This window comes from Lithobates pipiens, unplaced genomic scaffold (assembly GCF_037356315.1).
Source record: "Lithobates pipiens isolate NorthernLeopardFrog02 unplaced genomic scaffold, aLitPip1_a1.2 Scaffold_19, whole genome shotgun sequence".
Classification (NCBI taxonomy): domain Eukaryota; kingdom Metazoa; phylum Chordata; class Amphibia; order Anura; family Ranidae; genus Lithobates; species Lithobates pipiens.
Window position 1 is genome coordinate 240,961,279 of NW_027507764.1, and position 15,872 is coordinate 240,977,150.

Below are 15,872 nucleotides of genomic sequence, written 5' to 3' on the forward strand. Positions count from 1 at the left end.
GGTGAAGGCAGAGATCATCTGGGCTGGACGGCTTAAGTAGTTAGTCACTGTGGAGAGATAGGAGCTGGCAATTATCCAACAGCTGAGCGGCCAGCTCAGAGAAGGAAGGGCTGAGCCCAGCCCTGACAGTACCCCTTCATCAATGACCCCTCCCCCTCGGAGGACCACCAGGCTTGAGGGGAAAACATCTATGGAAATCATGGAGGAAGACAGGGGCATGTATGTCCAAGGATCAGACCCAAGAGCGTTGCTCCGGACCGTACCCTTTCCTATGCATCAGGTAGTGTATACGCCCACAGAACCTTCAGGAGTCAACAATGGATTGTATTTCATATTCCTCATGGTTCTCAACTTGTACAGGGTGAGGATGAGGTACAGAGGTGGTAAAGCGGTTGCAGACCAAAGGTTTTAATAAGGAGACATGAAAATTTGAGATACACATATTAGAAGGAAGGTCTAATACGTAAGTCACTGGGTTAATCCTTCAAAGAATGCAGAAAGGTCCAATAAACCAAGGTACGAACTTCAGAGAGGGAACACGAAGTCGGAGGTTACGAGATGACAGCCAGACCCTGTCCCCAACCTGGTAGGAAGGCGCAGGCAGGCATCTGCGGTCAGCATGGAGTCTGCACCTATCATTAGCATGTGGCAAAGTCTCCTGGCCTTGTGCCCAAGTAGAACAAAGACCATGGAGATGCTCCTCTAACGCAGGAATACTCTGCAGAACTAATGAGTCAGGCAACATGGAAGGTTGGAAACCATAGTTCAACATAAACGGGAACAAACGGGAAGCAGAATTCAAGGCACTATTGTGAGCAAACTCCACCCACTGTAAGAGGCCTGACCAGTTGTTATGGTCAGAAATATAGCAATGTAGGAATTGCTCTAAGAACTGAATGGCACGTACTGTGGCCCCACTAGACTGCGGTTGATACACAGAGGAGAAGCTGAATTCCCAACTGTGCACAAAAGGCTCGCCAGAACCGGGACACAAACTGACTACCCCTTTCCGAGACCATCACCTTGTAAGCGAAAGATCTCCCGAGGAAAAATGGAAGCCAGTTCCTTAGAAGTGGGCAACTTCTTAAGTGGAATACAATGAGCAGCAAGAATTTTGTCACCCAAAGGAGAAGTGAGACTGGTGCGAACCCTAGCCAGGATATCAGGAGGAATCACAGGTACCGGAACCGACTCCATCTTAGACGTGTAAGAAAATTATCGTGACAAGGCGTCAGCCCTTACGTTCTTAGTACCGGGTAAGAATGAGACAATGTAATTGAAATTAGACAAGAAAAGAGCCCATCGCACCCTTCTGGGAGAGAGGCGTTTAGCCTCAGACAAGAATGTGAGATTCTTATGATCAGTAAGATTGAGAAGCAGCACAGAGGTACCTTCGAGGAGATGTCTATTCTTTCAGGGCTAAAATGATTGCTAACAGGTCTCTGTCACCAATTTCGTAATTGCACTCTGCAGGTGACAATTTCTTGGAAAAAGTAGCCACAAAGATGCATTGCGCTCTCAGAGGTAGGACACTGAGACAGAAGGGTGCCAACTCCAGTCTTAGAAGCATCAACCTCATGGATAAAAGTTAACATAGGATCAGGATGTGCCAACACAGGAGCAGAAACAACGGCAGCCTTGAGACACTCAAATGCCTTAATGGACTCCGGAGAACAACACTGTGGGTTAACGTCCTTTCTGGTCAAATCAGTATAAACTAACGATAATAGTTGGCAAAGCCAAGAAAACGCTGCAGAGGATGTAAACCTGTGGGTCAGGGCTACTGTAAGACTGCTGAAAGTTTCTCTGGGTCCATTGAAAAACCAGCAGTGGAAATGACATGATTCACGATGGAATTTGCACTTCTCCAATTTACAATAGAGATTGTTCTCTCTTATGCCGCGTACACAATCGGAATTCCGGCCAGAAAAATACAGATGAGAGATTTTCATCGGAAAATACGACTGTGTGTATGCACAGAATTTAGCTGTCCGAATTTCCACCAGCGAAAAATTGATAGTATGTTCTCAAGTTTCCCGACGGAAAAACTTTCTATCGGAAATTCCGATCGTGTGTATGCAATTCTGACACGGCAAAAATCACGCATGCTCAGATTCAGCTTCGTGACGGAAGATATTGAACTTCCCTTTTCTAGTCCCATCGTATGTGTTGTATGTCACCGCGTTCTAAACGATGGGAATTTGGTGTGACCGTGTGTAGGCAAGACAGCTTGAGCGGAATTCAGTCGGAACTCCATCGGAAAAAGCTCTGATGGTTTTTCCGATGGAATTCCGATCGTGTGTATGCAGCATTCGTTTCTGAAGCACACGACAGACATCTGTGTGGTGGCTCTCCAGGGACTTAGAAAATATGAGGATATCGTCAAGATAAACCACCACACATAACTGCAAAAAATTTCAAAGGACATTGTTAATAAATCCTTGGAAAACTGCTGGGGCTTTACAAAGGCCAAAACACATTACGAGGTAATGATCTGTTCTAGTATTAAACACAGTTTTCCACTCATCACCCTCTTTAATCCTCATGAGATTGTATGCCCTTCTCAAATCAAGCTTTGTGAAAGCCGTTGCTCCCTTGAGGTAGTCAAATAACTCCGTAATCAAACGAATCGGATAGGCATTCTTAACCGTGAAACGATTGAGACTCCTATAATCAACACAAGGTCTCAGTTCACCACTCCTCTTCTTTACAAAGAAACCAGCACCAACAAAGAAACCAGCACCAGCAGGAGACGTGGATTTGTGGGTGAAACTTCGAGAAAGTGTATCTGCAACATAATCCTCCATGGCCTTTAACCTCCAAGACCGACAAAGGGTAAACCCGGTCATGAGGGGATATGGCACCAGGTTGAAGGTCAAATGCGCAATCATACGACCGGTGTGGAGGCAAACTACCGGCTTGACCTTTGTCAAAGACATCGCAAAAATCACGGTACTCCTTTGGCAGGGAGGAGAGAGAAGAAGTGCACAGGACCTTGGTTACCTTCTGGAAGCATGTTTTACTAAATTGTGGCGACCAGGAGAGAACCTCAGTACAAAGCCAAACAAAAGAGAGGTTGTGCCTCTGTAACCAAGGATAACCAATAACCAGTAGAAACTTAGGTGAGGAAATAACTTGGAATTGGATTATCTCATGGTGAAGAGCCCCTATGGCCATGAACAACGGAACAGTCTCATGAGTCACATGGGCAGGCTGTAGAGGTCTCATGTCAAGAGCCTTAATGGCAAGTGGAGTCTCACGCAGCTGCAGTGGAAAAGAGTACTTCGATACAAAGGCAGCATCAATGAATAGGCCTGCAGTCCCAAAGTTAGTTAGTTTGATTAGAGCCTGTATCTTGACGGACGACTCAGCCCAAACAAGGTAACAAAAACCAAGAGCTTATCCTTCTGGATAACTGGGGATGAAAAAACGCCACCTAAGGTCTGTTGATTACAGGACCTCAAGGTTCAGGGCGTTCCATGGACGGGTAAGACAAGACTTCAAATAGTGACCTGCCTGGCCACAATAAAGGCACAATCTCTCCCTCCCCCTAAGAGTTCTCTCATCTGCAGAAAGATGTGTGAAGCCCAAGTGCATGGGCTCATCTTCACTGACCGATTCGGCACCAGGAGGCATTGGAGGTGAGGGAGGCAAGGATGGGACTGCAAAGCTTGGAGACAAATATACAGGAGCTTTCCTTAAGCGCTCCTTAAAAGAGAGTCTTTTTTTGAGTCTGGAGTCAATGAGGATGGCAAACGTGATCCACTTCTACAGGTCAGTGGATACATCTCAGGTTGCCATCTCATCCTTGATGGTATTCGAGAGACCATGAGAAAAAGCAGCCACAAGGAACGTCAAATACCCTTTTAAAGGAAGCCACAAACTCAGGGTAACTCAAGACAACAGGTTTTGCTTCTTCCATAGAGGGTTTATCCAGGCCAAGGCTCTCTCAAAAAGCAAAGATGTCACAAAACCTACTTTGCTTCTGTCCATGGGAAACGCCTGTGGCAGCATCTCTGCTTCCCCAGCCCCCAAATCACTGGGGAAGCAGAGCGGAACCAGACATACCTCTTATAGAGGTAATATTTGAGGAGGGTGCCTGCACAGAGACCAGAGCAGCAGCAGGGATGGACTACAACACAGTTTGTACCGGAGCAGCCCCAATAGGAGATTCCAGGTGAGCTGTGCAACTCAGGAGCATTTGTAACGCCATGGCAAACTGATCCATGTGGTGATCCTGTTCATCCAATCTGGAAAAAATATTACCAACAAGTGGATTGACTACATCTTCTGAATTCATGGCCTTCGCCTACTGTCAGAAACCATGAATCAGACCAAGTCAAAAGTACAGTTAAATCTCACTTGTTTAATAATAATTAAAAAAAGGTAAACAGAGTAAACGTAGTCAAAACATAGCCAGAGTTCAGGAACTGGAACAGATAGTCAGACAAGTGAAAACGTCAGGGAGTCGGAGATGAGTGTAGTAGACCAGCAAGCAGGATTGGATCCAGAAGGAATGTCAGCCAAGCAAGTCTAACAGGAACACAGGAGAGCATCTCTAGAGACATGACCAAGGCAAAAGCAGAGATCATCTGGGCTGGATGGCTTAAGTAGGCAGGACTGACAAGCAGGATATCATCAACAGGTGAGTCAATGTGTAGAGATAGGAGCTGGCAATTAGCCGACATCTGAGTGGCCAGTTCAGAGAAGGAAGGGCTGAGCCCAGCCCTGACAAGATCAAAGAGAATATTCATGGAAAAAGCAACCAAGATGAATATATGAGGACCTACATGAGTACCTTAAGAAACCCATGGCCTTATATAGCACCCCCTTCAATTGCAGTAGAGGCTTATGTTCACAGTTCCCACAAGGAAACCAATCTACATGAAGTTTGTATGTTTCCATGTGATTGTGCTCCATTTAAGTGATTCAACTTCCTTCCAAACTCCAAAAATATACTTGTAATCTAATTACCACTTCTACAGGATATACTGTATAGTATAGGGATTGCTGTGATTAGTCTATACAATTTTGGTATGTGCATCAGACCTATATAACTGCATAACATAAAAAGCAACAAAGAGTATAATTACCAATAAATGATGCAATAGTCAGTGCTTTTAACGAAAAAAAATCCTATCAAATTTCAAAGCAAGAATGGTTACAGCTCCCCACTAACACGCCCCTCCCCCCCATCACCAATTTTAGATGAAGCTCTGGGCCAGTCTTAAAATCCAGGGCAGTCCAGAGTTATCTGGTGCTATTGGCAAATGTTCACATTACTTTTACTCTAGCTCATTACACTGTAGTATTATAAATATTGTTATAATTTGTAGCTGCTGACAATTTGAAATACATTGCACATAAATATTGGTAGAGCTACAGGAACCAAACTTTAATCAGATCCTCATTAGCTGGTTTTGTGGACACCACAGTTCCAAGGAAGATATACTGTATGCAGATCTCTGTATGTGTAACATAATGGGTGCAAACTTCTCTAAGCATATCAATAATAAAAAAAAGAGTTACCATAAAGTTGTGTACCTATAGGTGGCAGAGCTTAGAGGTTGCTCCTCCCTGTAAAGTTATTGAGCACACATTTTGTATTTCCTACCATCAGCAGAAATACAGTTACCTCATAAACTTATTTATAGAGTCACATAATTCTAAGCCGTCTGAGGACCAGTAAAATAAGAAAATATTCTGTGTAAAAGACGTGATCTTAGCAGTGAGGAGTTCCTATGGGTGCCAGAGGTTGTGTGCCTATAGGTCCAAGTGATGAAAATCTAGTCCTGATCATATGTGAACTATCCAAATACACTGGGCCCAATGAAAGCTACAATCCTGCAAACAATGTGCCCAAACTCCAAAATGTATTTCAGAGTAGTTCTTAGGTTTGTTAAGACAAGTAATCACTAACTTACTTGAGTTTTTTTGTTGTCAATCTCCATTGTCACTGGTGTTACAATATTTCTGTTGTTGAGCTTTCTTTTACTGCGGCAGTCAAATAAATTAAGGCTTGTAAAACCATTATCCAGCTAAAAAAAATTCAAATCAGTCAATGTCCAACAGAAATAATTCCAGCTGTAAATGCATACATGACTGTATCAAAAAATGTTTATTTTATACAGTATAGTTTATTACATAGAACAGTACATAACTTTTCTTTGTTGTAGAACTTGCATACTTCTAACTATCATATTCATTTTAATATATTTGGGGTTTAACATTCTTTTGAAGTTAGAATACTTATTCAGAGATTCACTTACCTATATTTAAAAAAAGTTTTTTTTGCCTAAGTTGGTAAAAAAATAATTCTAAAGCCAGATGTTTTTTGCTAGAATGGTTGGTTGGTTGACTTCCTATCAGATTACAACATATTCATGTCTTTCATTATATAGATTTAATCTGTCACTTATATAAACTACCTCTTATATACTAACAAGTAATGAGTATCAGGTGGTTAAGTTGCAGCTTTCAAAATAATTTTATTGTGTGGTCATTGAGTTCATCCATTGGCTTTATAGTGACAACTATGCTTTGAATTCAGTAATTCTGTTTTTGATTTGTTTTTCTATTTTTTTCAGACATGTTGGTGTTATATCTTTCACTTGGATGTTATACGTTGCACTGAGTAAATAGAGCTGGATAAAACAAAAACTGTGTCTGTCTTCATTTCAAGCTGCAAAGCAACAAAATGTGATTATTTTAAAGGGGGTTGATTATTTTCTATACCCACTGTAGCGGTTTGTTCAGTAACTCAAAATAAGTAAATGCTTTTCAAATGCATTTCCAGAAGCAGAGGTAGAGCGCTTGTAAGCCAACTTCTAATTTCATGGTTTGTTTATCTTACAATAGTCTCGTATCTCGTCTGCCAACGATTACATAAATATCTATCTTTTTTTCATCTTCCTCCTCCTCCCTTCTACTTATCAAAACTGCAAGTTACATTTAGTACATCTATCTTTGGTCATTCCTCTAATTCCCGCGTACACACGACCATTTTTTCTGTCAGAATAAACACTGAAGGTCTTTCTGACGGAGCTCCGCTGAAATGGACTTGCCTACGCACGATCACACCAAAGTCTGTTCGTTTACAAAGCGATGACATACGACGGGAATAGAATATCCGATGAAATGATTCCATCTGACCTTTTCTGCCGGAAAGTCCAGTAGTGTGTACACAGCACAAGACTAACATAATATATCTAAGAGGCTCATATAATATATCATTTTTTTCAACGTGTACCTACCTCGAATGGCAGTGTTGCCCAGAAATTATTTTTTTCTTTGAAATACATCAGCTGACTTATGTAACACGTGAAAGCTGAAGTATTATGTGTTCTGCATGAAGTATCCAGTAATTTTGGGAAATTAACTGTTGAAGGACCAATTGTTTGAATGTAGTTCTGACAGTTTTCATGTATGTTAGTCTGAAGTTCCAGAAAATTTGTGCTAAGACTGAACTGCTGCTTCTTGCTGTTTAAGATAATGTGCTTCTGTGAAACAAAATGCAGAAAAAAAAGTTGAACAATTTTAATATATATAAAATATACATTAAATGAAAATCATAACAATAGTTCTATACATACAAAAATGCTAATACATTACACGTTTCACCAAAGAGTTTGTTCAAGTTACATATTATAATAAAAGGGTGTAAACAAAGTAGCTAGTAATTTGCCTTAAATTATCCCTATTCAACTGCATTCTCTAGATTAGGGATCAACCCGGCACTCAAAGCCTCTTTTGCCAGCACTCAACTCCCTCGCCATCAGCAGAGCAGTGCAGGGAAGTGTCAGTGAGACACTAATGCATTTCAATTTCAGAATTCCGCACGCCACGCATGCACTGAGGGGGTGACACTGTGCCCCCACACATTGCAAAAGATGGGAAACATTGTTTGGTTCTCTAACTTTGCTGTAGCTGCAATCGTCAGCTTTTGTGATGGGGAAGAGATTGGGTGCAGTTCTGCTAAGGAGGGGGGGGGGGGGGGGTTCCTGTATCCAGGAGGAGGACGACTGTCATTGGCCACTGCTAAGGCCAGTCACAGTCCTGCTAGCCCCATCCACCATCTGGGAGGAAGATGACTCACTTGCTTGCCACTACCAATCTCCGAAAGAAGGGATTTCACTGTGATTGAGAAAACCTCAATCAGGTGACAGTTTGTGGAATTACTGTTGAGCTTCTGGGTACTTTGTTGAAATTATTCCTGAACCTTTGCATCACTTATTACTGAACCCCTGCACTCTGTGTACCTTTAAGCCAGAGCCAGTATTCAGCGCAATGAAAATCACACCCGTTTGCTGTGGCGCAGAGCTCCATACTTTTCCTCAGCTGCGGAGGCCCAACTTATGATTCTACACACAGGCCCACAGAAAATACCCCCAACCTGAGCTCATCATTGTGCATCTATTCCAGATGCTTGTATGTGACATCACATACAAGCACGTGGGCTGGATGAGAGAAGTGGATCAGCAGGATGAGTAGATGTTTCTCTTCTCTGCTTCCTTCCTTCACCACTCTGTATAGCACGCATATCATAGATGAGAAGAGGGTACAGCGGTGGAAGAGATGAGAAGGGACTTTGGCAGTGGAACATTGAGGGGGCAGATTAGCAGGGGGTTCGGTGTTGGGGCAGACGAGAAGGGGGGTTCATTGAAGGGACAGAAAAGCAGGGGGGTAGAGCAGTGGGGCAGATGCGAAAGGAGGTGTATTGGTGGTACAGATGAGCAGGGGGTTAGAAATGGGGCAAAAGAGCAGGGAGTACAGAGGTGAGACAGATGTGCAGGAGGTACAGTGGTGGGGCAGATGAGAAAGGGGGTTAGAGTGGTGGGGCAGATGAGCAGATAAGTTCAGTGTTAGGACAAATGAGAAAATGGTTCAGTGGTGAGACAGAAGGGCATAGGGGTAAGGTCGTGGAGCAGATGTGCAGGGAGGGACAGATGGGAAAGGGGAAACATTGGTGGAGCAGATGAGCAGCGGGGTTACCGTGGTGGGACAGAAGAGCAAGGGGGTACAGTGGTGAGGCAGATGTGCAGGAGGTACAATAGTGGGATGGATGAGAAGGGGTTCAGTGGTGGGACAGAAAAGCAGGGGGGGTACAGGGATGAGGCAGATGAGCGGTGGGTTACAGTGATGGGGCAGATGAGCAGGGGGTTACAATGGTGCGACAGATGAGCGGAGGGGTTCAGTGTGGGGCCAGATGAGAAGGGAGTTCAGTGGTGGGACAGAAGAGCAGGGAGGTACAGCATTGGGGCAGATGTGAAAGGAGGTGCATTGGTGGGACAGATGAGCAGGGAGTTACAGTGGTTGGGTTGAAGAGCAGGGGTACAGAGGTGGGGCAGATGCACAGGGGGGTACAGCAGTGGGGTAGATATGAAAGGAGGTGCAGTGGTGAAACAGATGAGCAGGGGGTTACAGTGGTTGGGCAGAAAAGCAGGGGGTACAGAGGTGGGGCAGATGTACAGGGGATACAGTGGCAGGGCAGAGGAAAAAGGAGGTACATTTGTGGGGCAGAGGAGAAAGGAGGTACATTTGTGGGGCAGATGAGCAGGGGGAACGTAGGTGGGACAGATGTGCAGGAGGTAAAGAGGTAAGACAGATGTGCAGGAGGTACATTGGTGGGGCAGATGAGAAGGGGAATACAGTGGTGGGAAAGGCGAGCAGGGGGATTCAATGTTGGGGCAGAGGAGAAAGAGGGTACATTGGTGGGACAGATGAGCAAGGGGTTACAATGGTGGGGTAAAGGAACAGGGGGTACAGTGGTGGGACAGATGTACAGAGGAGAAAGGAGGTACATCGGTGGAACACATGAGCAGGGGGAAAAGAAATGGGGCAAAATAGCAGGGGGTACGGTGGGACAGATGGGCAGGAGGCACAGTGGTGGGGCAGATGAGAAAGGGGGTTACAGTGGTGGGGCAGATGAGCAGATAAGTTCCGTGTTAGGATAAATGAGAAGACGGTTCAGTGGTGAGACAGAAGAGCATGGGGGTAAAGCGGTGGAGCAGATGTGCAGGGAGGTACAGTGTTGGGACAGATGAGAAAGGGGAAACATTGGTGGGGCAGATGAGCTGGGGGTTATAGTGGTGGGACAGAAGAGCAGGGTGGTACAGTGGTGGCACAGATGAGCAGGGGGTTACAGTGGTGGGACAGAAGAGCAGGGTAGTACAGTGGTGGGGCAGATAATAAGGGGGTTACAGTGGTGGGACAGATGAGCAGGGGGTTACAGTGGTGGGACAGAAGAGCGGGGTGGTACAGTGGTGGGGCAGATGTGCAGGAAGTTACAGAGGTGGGACAGATGTGCAGGGGGGACAGTGATCTAAGGTGTGAAGGTGCATGAATTGGGGCTGATCTGAGGCGTGAGAGTGCCGGATGGTAATTTCTCACTACTACTCAAGTAGTTTACAGCATTTACTTGAATGAGAGTGTGAAGTTGAATTTGTTTTGTTATAAAATCGGCACTCCCAATTTCTTTGAAAATATTTTTTGTCAAACTAAGCTCAAAAGTTTGCCTACTCCTGCTCTATATCATCTCCAAATATCAGTTTAAAAAAATCTACAAATGTAAAGCTAAGTTTAAGACTGGGACAAAATCAATGTAGTTCATGTTAATTCTAAGTGAAGTGCAAAATGTTTGTTTTAATATATGGTATTGTTAAAGGAAAAAACTGAACTGCCATTGCTGACTCCTTACTGAGAATGCTTCCCTTGGTGTGGATTGAAAATTAAAATCACAGAAAAAAAAGGATTTTAAGTGTGCTGGGCTGTGTGCTTTGTGTTACTTCAACCCCAATTGCAGTAATGGGTGGGGGGGGGGGGGGTGTTTATCAGAAGAAATCCAGATTTGTATTTGTTGGAGATTGTAGGTCAATGTTAAAGACAATCTTCTTGTTCTGGTCTTCCTCTACTCTCTTCTCAAGACCCACTCAATTTTTTTCTCTTTTTCTTTTCCTTCATTTCTATCCCTGGCTCTACTGTCACCTTGTATAACACATTTTTGGTCATTGTAATTATTGGTTGTATAACTCATGGTTCTTTCAATGAAAAAGATGTATGAATAAAATATATTTTGCATTAGGCTGGCTATACACAGAGCAAATTTCTTTCCTGCAACCACAGACAGTGTTGATGCAGGAATCCCTCCTGCCGGGGCATTGTCTTTTCCCATGGGGGGTGAGGGGGAAGCCATTGGGAGAAGACAGTGATTATCGCTAGTGGCTTTAGCAAGTGAATCCAGAAGGCTGGTTGTACCCAAGTTGATTGATCGATTAACTTGGTACATTCAGCCTGTCCATTAACGGTTCCAATCTTGGCCGGTTCCTGTATGCCTTACTTTACCTTAAAGCCCAATCGAACTTTCAGTTTCTCCAAGTAAACCAGGGTATACACACTTTCATAGATTATTGAGCCACTTGTTAGGTGTATATATATATATATATATATATATATATATATATATATATATATATACACACACACACACACACACACACACACACACACACAGTATTATAGGCTTAATAAGATCATAGACTTAAAAACAGCATGCGATGCTAAGCTGTGGTTTCCAATGCAAGCAAAATCCTTTGCTTTGTATTTTAAAAAAAGGAATGGACTGCAGAGAGAGACATAATTTTTCCCTGTACAAATCATTAGTAAGATCTCATGTGGAATATGCAGTTCAGTTTTGAGCACCAGTTTACAAAAGGGATATTGGGTAACTGGAGAAATTGCAGAGAAGGGCAACCAAACTGATAAGAGACATGGAGGAGCTCTGCTATGAGAAAAGATTAGCTGAACTCAATTTATTCTATCTTGAGAAGAGGAGATTAAGGGGGTATATGATCAACATGTATAGATACGAAAGTAGTCAAAATGGTGAACTTGGTGTGGAGTTATTTACCTCAAGGTCATCACAGAGGACAAGGGGGCACTCTTTACATCTCGAGGAAAATATATTTAATCTCCAAATACGGAAAGGCTTCTTCACAGTAAGAGCTGTGAAAATATGGAATAGACTCCTTCAAGAGCTGGTTCTGGCCAGCTCAGTGGATTGTTTTAAAAAAGGCCTGGATTCTTTCATAAATGCACAAAATATTACTGGATACTAATATTTATAGGAAAAGTTGATCCAGGGAATATCTGATTGCCTCTTAGGGGATCAGGAAGGAATTAGTTTTTTACCCACTGGAGCAAATTGGATCATGCTTTGCTGTTTTTTTTTGTTGCCTTCTTCTGGATCATCTGCATCATCTGGACTTTGGGTAGAGGATTGTGTCTATGGAGGTTTTCTGTGTATGTTTGTGTTTTTTTTTTCTGTGGGTTGAACTGGATGAACTTGTGTCTTTTTTTCAACCAGACTAACTATGTAACTATATACTATATAGTCGTATGTATAAAGATTTACAGAGAGAGAGATAGATATTCTCTTAAACCGAGATTGATTATAGCATTATACTGTAGCTACTAACGAGTAGGGCCCACTGATTCCTCCTGTATTGAATTTTATTCTAACTGTACTGTTTGCCCTAACGTTGTAAAGCGCTGTGCAAATTGTTGGCGCTATATAATTTCTTTATAATAATAACTACCATTCGGGGGCTCCCCAGGCTACGCAAATACAGTAAAGGAATAAAAAAAAGCTCAGTTTATCCAAAAGCCTGTAGGTATACTTACAAGGACCTGTCAAGGTCATAGGCATGAGGACTAATCTATGGTGTAAGCATGTGCAGTGGAAGTGCTATTGATTGCCTACCTCTGCTTGAACATTAATTAATTAGCATATCCTCTACTCCACTTCCCTGACCTGGAGGGAGCTGAGAGTCAGTGAAAGTAAGCCACTGTGACTTTGTTTTTGAGTTTGGTGATCGTAAAGGATCTTTCTTTTTTTTTTTTTTATATAACAAAATATTATACTTGCCTGCTCTGTGAAATGGTTCCTCCTGGAGTACCTTACTGCCACTCCTGGCTCCTCCCCCATACCGAATACTCCATTTGCTAGAGGGCACCCATGCGGGGGCTTGATCCTAAGCCACACTGTATGTGTCTATTGACACACATAATGTGGCTCGGCCCCGCTCCTCCTCCCTCATCACTGAATTTGATTGACAACAGCAGGAACCAATGGCTCTCTCTGCTCTCATTAAGGCCAGTGAGGAGGGAGAGTGAGTGCAGCGCTGCTGCTCTTGGGCACAGGGCTGGATCGGGATTGGGCTCAGGTAAGTATTTAAGGAGGGTACTGCACCTAAAAGTTTTTTTACCTTAATGCAGAGAATGAATTAAAGTAAAAAACCTTTAGCCTTTACAATCAGTTTAAATTTCTTTGTAATTTTGAGATTGCAGTCCATCCAGCAAGCATCTAATCTTAAGGCAAACAAAAACACATTGAAAATGTAAATCATACCACCTACAATAATCCTGCTTATATCCTAATTCATTAAACAAAAAAATGGAATTGCAAATATACCATTCATTTTAACATTATTAACATTACCAGCATCAAATCGCTAATAGTATCCATTCCATCCATGAATATATTTTTCATGACTGGCCATTTGGATGACACCTCCATGGCAGTCGATACCAGGGTAATTAAGCTCTTAGCTAATGTTTCCTTTAATGGAATTTCTCTCTCTTTAAGGGATGATTTAGCAAAATTGAAAATGAGCATCACACTTTCAGGCATTACCTAGGTGAAAGGATACAAAAAAAAAGTCAATGATTGACAACATCTGCTAAGCATATATTGCATTTCACATACAATTAGTATGTACATAATAATACTACGGTTAATAATAATTCTTGATACTGGGCTCTATGGATTTACTATACCAAGGTTTACAATTCAATGTGTTTAAATACATTATTTATATAACACTAGCAAAAACTAATAGTAAACCCCAATTACTGTGTTTTGTAAATGTTTTAAAGTTAAAGTGAGCCTGTGCCCAGATCATGCACACTGAAGTATTTACATATGGTGAACAAGCAGTAAAAGCATAAGCCATTCATGATCTCCATATCTGTAAGTATTTTGGAAAAATTGAATTTTCAAAGTTCACAACACCATTATTACAAGTCTGAGCTCTATCCCTTTTCCTTTCTATAACACCAGACTCTTGGTAGACTTGCCAGCCTTCTAATGTAAAAATTATTTTAACCACTTCAATACAGGGCACTTAAACACCTTCCTGCCCAGACCAATTTTGAGCTTTCAGCGTTGTCACACTTTGAGTGACAATTGCGCGGTCATGCTACACTGTACTCAAATTACATTTTTATCATTTATTTCCCACAAATAGAGCTTTCTTTTGGTGGTATTTGATCACCTCTACGTTTTTTATTTTTTGCTAAACAAATAAAAAAAGACCGAAAATTTTGAAAAAAAATATGTTTTTTTGTTTCAGTTTCAAAACTTTGTAAATAAGTAAGTTTAAATAAAAAACTGATACTACCTTTGGTAGGAAATCAGGATGAGGCCGCAATACAACCTCACCCTTATGAATAAACCAATATGGCTCTTTACAAGAAAAGAGCAGACAACTCTGATACTCTTCCTGCAGAAGATATGGCAACCAAAAAAATGAATTTCCTTGTCGAAAGGACCAAGGTAATATATTGTATTGGCTCAAAAGGCTGCTTTTGTAATGCTGGCAGGACTAAATTTAAGTCCCAAGGGTTCAGGGGTAACCTACCTGGAGGATTAATCCACGTTACCCCCTGAATAAAGTTATGAACCAGAGAATGTGAAGCAAGAGGTCATTGAAAAAAAAAAAAAAAAACACAGATAAAGCCGATATCTGGCCTTGATAGTACTCAAGGCCAGCTTAATTTCTAATCCTATCTGTAGGAATTCAAGGATCCTACCTATGACATAATTTCTGGGGTGCCAACCCCTGGATTCACATCATAAGACATATACCTTCCAGATTCTATAGTATATCACTCTGGAGGCTGGCTTCCTAGTATTAACGAAGTAGAAACTACTGAAGCTAACAGCGCACAATCTTTTAGAATGTGGGTCTCAATAGCCAAATCACAAAAATTTGCGTTTGTAAGGTAGGATGAAATACTGGACCTTGCGAGAGAAGGTCTGGCCATAGTGGTAGGGTCCAAGGATCTCCTACCGCCATTTTTACGATCTCAGCAAGATCTCCTGGGCCACGCTGGGGCCACAAGAATCACCTCCTTCCCTTCTTGCTTGATTTGGCGAGAAGGCGCGGAAGCAGCAGGACAGGAGGGAACGCATAGATCAGTGAAAAACTGATCCCACAGAATGGGATGCCATCGGATCCCTTGTCCACGACACAAAGTTGTCGATCTTGTTATTGAACCTGAACTCAAACAGATCCACGTCCGGAACTCCCCATTTTTGGCATGATGATGTCTTTTGGCAGAAAGATGTCGACCTGAAAGGACCATTCTCCCGGGAACAATTGTTAGCGACTCAAGTACGTCACCTGCCAATTCCCCGTCCCTGGAATGAAAATTGCTGATAAGCAAGGAATGTTGTTTTACCAAGATAGAATATGATTCACCTCTTTATGGGCTGCACAACTTCTCGTGCAACCTTGGTGATTGATATAGGCCACAGCTGTGGCATTGTCAGATTGGATCCTGACAGGACAATTCCGTAGTATAAGCGTCCAAGCCTCCAGGGCCAGGCGTACTGCCGAATATCTAGAATATTGATGAGCAAGGTCATCTCTGATATGGACCATTTCCCTTGGACAGACGCTTCTTCCAGGACTGCTCCCCAGCCCAGAAGTCTGCCATCTGTTACCACCTTCCAGGTAACTAGTAGAAAGGATTTTCCTTTTTGAGAAGTCGAGAGCTTGGACCTTCTTGTTCCAAGTTGACAGGATACTGTT

At 42.6% G+C, this 15,872-nt stretch overlaps 1 protein-coding gene across 1 annotated transcript in view; it reads right to left on the reverse strand.

Annotated features, from left to right (window-relative positions):
• PKD1L1 (polycystin 1 like 1, transient receptor potential channel interacting) overlaps positions 1–15,872 on the reverse strand; it is a 358,247-nt gene that overhangs the window by 189,473 nt on the left and 152,902 nt on the right. The window contains exons 18-20 of the mRNA XM_077491844.1: positions 13,496–13,690; positions 7,254–7,499; positions 5,925–6,038 (exon numbers count right to left, since the gene is read on the reverse strand). Of these exons, the coding sequence (XP_077347970.1) occupies positions 5,925–6,038; positions 7,254–7,499; positions 13,496–13,690 (555 nt within the window). The remainder of the gene's footprint in view (positions 1–5,924; positions 6,039–7,253; positions 7,500–13,495; positions 13,691–15,872) is intronic.